This window comes from Manacus vitellinus, unplaced genomic scaffold (assembly GCF_001715985.3).
Source record: "Manacus vitellinus isolate BGI_N305 unplaced genomic scaffold, ASM171598v3 ctg7180002434404_pilon, whole genome shotgun sequence".
Taxonomy (NCBI): domain Eukaryota; kingdom Metazoa; phylum Chordata; class Aves; order Passeriformes; family Pipridae; genus Manacus; species Manacus vitellinus.
The window spans coordinates 9,905-14,855 of NW_021938635.1; the positions used below are offsets into that span (position 1 = coordinate 9,905).

The window sequence follows — 4,951 nt, forward strand, 5'->3', positions numbered from 1 at the left end:
TCTACCTGAGCTTCCTAATGTGCTTTCAGCCACTGCTCTGCCTGTGGGCAGCACCAGCATCACCTCTGCTAGACCCATCAGGACTAGTCTGAGATGTCCTTTTTGCACCTGCAAACGGAATATGACCCCTACCAGTGCAGCCTGTGGTGCTGGGGAAGGAGCTGAGTCTGCTTAAATCAAATGCCATCATAAGGACACTTGGCTGTCTCCCTGAGGTTTCCTTCCAAGCTCTGAATTCCCCTCCAGGTTGGAAACCTGTCCCTAAACATCTCCTTGTTATGTGAAACGCCTGTACAGAAGCACAGTGATGCTAAAACAGTGAAAATGCTGTTGAGTAGGGACCCAGCACTGGAGCTGAAGGAAGATCTCCTAGGAAATCAAAAGGCTGTCTGTGTGTGACATGGGGAGTGTCTGTAGAATACAGCTTTGACTTTGTTTAGATAAGTCCACGCTAACTGGCCTCTTACTGTCTTCTTCTCCCGTGTGGGAAACAAAAACCCAGAGGCAGCAAATGTCCAACAACAGCTCCATGCCCCAGTTCCTCCTCCTGGCATTCTCAGACAGGCGGGAGCTGCAGCTCCTGCACTTCTGGCTCTTCCTGGCCATCTCCCTGGCTGCCCTCCTGGCCAACGGCCTCATCCTCAGCGCCGTAGCCTGTGACCACCACCTGCACACCCCCATGGGCTTCTTCCTGCTCAACCTCTCCCTCACAGACCTGGGCTGCATCTGCACCACTGTCCCCAAAGCCATGCACAATTCCCTCCAGAACAACACAACCATCTCCTACATGGGATGTGCTGCACAGCTCTTTTTCTTTTATTTCTTCATGTCAGCAGAGTTTTCCCTCCTCACCATCATGTGCTACGACCGCTACGTTGCCATCTGCAAACCCCTGCACTACGGGACCCTCCTGGGCAGCAGAGCTTGTGCCCACATGGCAGCAGCTGCCTGGGCCGCTGGGTTTCTCCATACTCTGCTGCACACAGCCAACACATTTTCCCTACCCCTGTGCCAGGGCAATGCCCTGGGCCAGTTCTTCTGTGAAATCCCTGCCATCCACAAGCTCTCCTGCTCACACTCAGGTTACCTCAGGGAAATATGGCTCATTGTGGTTAGTGTCTGTTTAGTGTTCGGTTGTTTCATTTTCATTGTTTTCTCCTATGTGCAGATCTTCAGGGCTGTGCTGAGGATCCCCTCTCAGCAGGGACAGCACAAAGCCTTTTCCACGTGCCTCCCTCACCTGGCCGTGCTCTCCCTGTTTGTCAGCACTGCCATATTTTCCGACCTGAAGCCCCCCTCCATCTCCTCCCCATCCCTGGACCTGGTGGTGGCAGTTCTGTACTCAGTATTACCTCCAGCACTGAACCCCCTCATCTACAGCCTCAGGAACCAGGAGCTCAAGGATGCCCTGAGGAAAATGATGACTAGATGCTTTTCAAGAGCAATAACCTGCCTGTTTTCTTCTGCACAGCACTCATTGTGTAACCATTTACTGGCCCAGCCTGCTTTCTAAAGCTTTTGAGAGTGGTGGTGGGGGCCGTTTCCTACATTTTTTCCTCTTTAAATGTTGTTAACACAGAAATTTATTCTCCATCTCATACCTAATTCACTCTCTCTTTGTTTTGACCCACAATTGTGTAAATGAGGGATCATTCTCTGTGTGCATTTAAACAAAGTAAAAGTTTCTGCAGCAATTTCTTTGTTAAACATCCTACCTTTGTTATTCTGTACATGAGGAATCACAATCTCTGAGTAGAATAAAGGTCTTGAATTCTTTTTTCCAGATTCTCCCTCCAACAACTTCCCTGAAGCTGGAGGGCAGTGCTTGTGTGCAGAGGAGAAAGGGTAAAGAGTCCTGGCACAGGAGCACTGCCAGGGAGCAGCAGCTCTTGGCCTTTTCAGAGATACTGTTTTTCCACTGCCTCCCTCTCCTTTCTGCTCCTTGCCCAAGGCCTGAGTGCTCTGGCAGCTCAGTCCCTGCTGTGTGTCAGTCCTGTGACCCTGGGCAGGGACAGGCCCTGGGCACTGCTGGGACAGAGCTGGGCTCCTTGACATCATTTCCATCATGAAAGGGGATCCCCCTGGGCAGTTCCTGAAGGCTTTGTTCTTTTTGAAAGGTTGGTGTAAAGAACAAGGCCAAGGAATAGACTCTGCAAAGTCTCATTGTTTTGCTTGTTTCCCCATTCAGTCCCTGCAGTGAGAGAAGTGACTCACTGGGGTACTTGAGGGACTGAGGGCTGGTTCAGATGTTCTGTGCTGGTGACCAGTGGCAAATGGTCTCCACGTCACCTGCCTGGGGTTCTGCAGCTTGTGAGGGTTCTGATGGCCTTTCCTACTTGTCTGTAGGAAGTGCAGGAGGGCACAGAGGATCTGCAGGGACAGCCCGTCCCATCCAGTCAGCAGGGAATGGAGCCCTGGAGCAGAATCCTGCCCAGGGTGGAGTTACCAAAGATCAAGTACTAAATCTGCCTGTGAACTGGTAAAGGAGAGTTCTGCAACCCCAGGGGATGCAGCAGGAACAGAGAAAGGGCTCTGGCCAGTGACTCGTCTCACCCGCAGTGAACTCCCCTTGTGCCTCCCCAGTTCAGGGGGGGCTGTACCAGAGCCAGGGCTGGGCTTTCCAGGAGGGTGTCCTGAAGAACTCTCCAGCCCACAGGCTGCATGGAGTGGAGCCCTGCCCTGCCCTTTGTGCCATTGGAAACAGCCCATGGTCCTGCCCAGCCTTGTTCTTGGCTACTGAGCCTTCCAGGACTATGGCAGAGGGTGGAGAGGAGTGATCCCCATCCTGCTGGGTCTGCTCCCCACCCTGACCAGCATGGCCAGTGCAGGGTCAGCCCAGGGTGGCACAGCCCCTCCCTGTGCAGAGCAGCACCTCCAGCTCAGGGCCCTGCAGGGATCCCAGGCTGGGATCTGCAACTGGCCAAGGCAGCCTGGACACACTGACCTGGGCAAAGGGATGTCCCTGCAGAAGAGCAAGGTAGCATTTCTGGGCCTGCAGAGAGGAATCCCTGACACAGAGAAACCTCTCTCTGCAGCCAATGAAAGAGCCAGCCTGTGCTGGGAAGGCGGCCGGAGCTTGAGGGGGAGCTCTGACCTGGTGGTCCCTGATCAGCCTCCCAGCAGGGAGAAGCCCTTCAAATGCTTGGAATGTGGGAAGAGTTTCAAGAACAGCTCCCACCTGATCCGACACCAGCAGATCCACACTGGGGCACGTCCCTACACGTGTGGGGAATGTGGGAAGAGCTTCAACCAGAGCCCTCATCTGATCAAACACCAGAGTGTCCACACTGTGGAACGGCCCTACATGTGTAATGGTTGTGGGAAGAGCTTCAGGCACAGCTCCAGCCTGATCCGACACCAGCACATCCACACTGGGGAACGGCTGTACACGTGTGGGGAATGTGGGAAGAGCTTCAGGGACAGCTCCCACCTCCGCACCCACAAGCTCATCCACACAAGTGAACGGCCCTACAAGTGCTTGGAATGTGGGAAGAGGTTTCAGACCAGCTCACATCTCCGCAGGCATGAGCAGACACACAGGGATGAGAGGCCCTTCCGCTGCACGGACTGTGGGAAGGGCTTCAAGCACAACTCCCACCTCATCACCCACCGCCGCATCCACACCGGGGAAAGGCCCTACAAGTGTGGGGAGTGTGGGAAGAGCTTCCCCCACAGCTCTACTTTGACCAAACACCAACGGACCCACCAGTAAGGGAAGCCCCGACTGCGGGAAGAACTTCGGCTGCTGCTTCCACCCCGAATGAACCTCTGATGGGGAGGCAACCCCTGGAGTCCAGCGACTGTCAGTCCAACCCTTTTACCACAAAGGGCCAGTCCCCTTTCCCAGGGGCAGGTTCTTCCAACAGAACCCTTCCTGTGTGGGGGGTGTGTGTGGAGATTCCTGCCTTGGCTGGGGGCCCCCCAAGGTCACTGCTGGAGGTTGAGAGCAGAGATCTCCCCACGAGCGTTGGTCTGGGGGAGTTCCATCCATCTCTAATTAGGAATTATTGCTTTTGTGCCAGCTTGAGTAGAATTGCTTCAACAATTGCTTTAGTGTAGAGCACTGTCCTATCTTATCCTGTACTCCTGGTAGTTTTAGTGTTTCTGTTGTGCAGTAAATAATTCTGATGAAGATCTTCTGTCTGATCATTTGCCATCATCTAATGATTTGCCATCATTAAAACCTGGGGGACAAAAGTGTTTCAGTCACACCTCTGTAATTCCTCTAAACTGGGTTTAGTTATGTTATGTTGGCATAACCCAAGTCTGAGATTGGATCCAGCAGCCCCCAGCACCCCACAGTAAGCTGGGAGCTCAGGGGGGCCACCCCCCATTGCCAACCCCCCTGTGCCCAAAGACCCCCCCCATGGGACCGTCAGACCCTCCAGACAACCCTCCCTTTTCCACCCTTCTCCCTGTTCCTTCCATATTCCCATTGTCCCCTCAATCCCCCATTTCCCCTCTGAACACTTTTGGGGTCCCAACCCCCGCAGTTTGCCTTCTCTCCTGTGGCTACTGAAGGAGAAAATGAGGCTGCACACACAGAGTTCCATTGCAGGACTTGTCCGCCCATCTTTCCAGTGTCCCCCTTTCATTGGGGTTCCTTTGGAAACAGCGCCTGGGCTTTGTCTTTTAGTCCACCAGAATTCCCAGCATGGCCCCAAAGCAGTGCCCTGATCCCACACATTCCCCTCCCCTCATGTGCTGGCTGTGTTCAGCCACCAGAGAAAAACACAGACTGCCATGCAGAGCGTTCCAAGTGGTTTCCACTTTGGCAAACAGCACTCTCTGGATGGAAAACACCAGTCAGGGCCAAAACACTCCTTTTGGATCCAGATTAACTGAATGCAGCTGCTGCTGCCTTAACTTGTTCCCACAGAAATTCTCAGGGTTCCTTTGCTTCCAGGAGAGATGTGATGTCACACAGGAGCTGTGATGTCACGGGGATGAT

General features: G+C 53.6%; 1 protein-coding gene across 1 annotated transcript; it reads left to right on the forward strand.

The window, feature by feature from the left end:
- Positions 1-499: 499 nt before the first annotated feature.
- On the forward strand, positions 500-1,513 carry LOC112841109 (olfactory receptor 14J1-like). The gene has a single exon (XM_025896561.2). The coding sequence runs from the start codon at positions 512-514 to the stop codon at positions 1,511-1,513; it is 1,002 nt and encodes a 333-aa protein (XP_025752346.2). The 5' UTR covers positions 500-511.
- The last annotated feature ends 3,438 nt before the right edge of the window (positions 1,514-4,951 follow it).

Bases quoted from the DNA above. Each gene is read 5' to 3' on its own strand.
- LOC112841109 (XM_025896561.2), top strand. From the start codon at position 512: ATGTCCAACAACAGCTCCATGCCCCAGTTCCTCCTCCTGGCATTCTCA.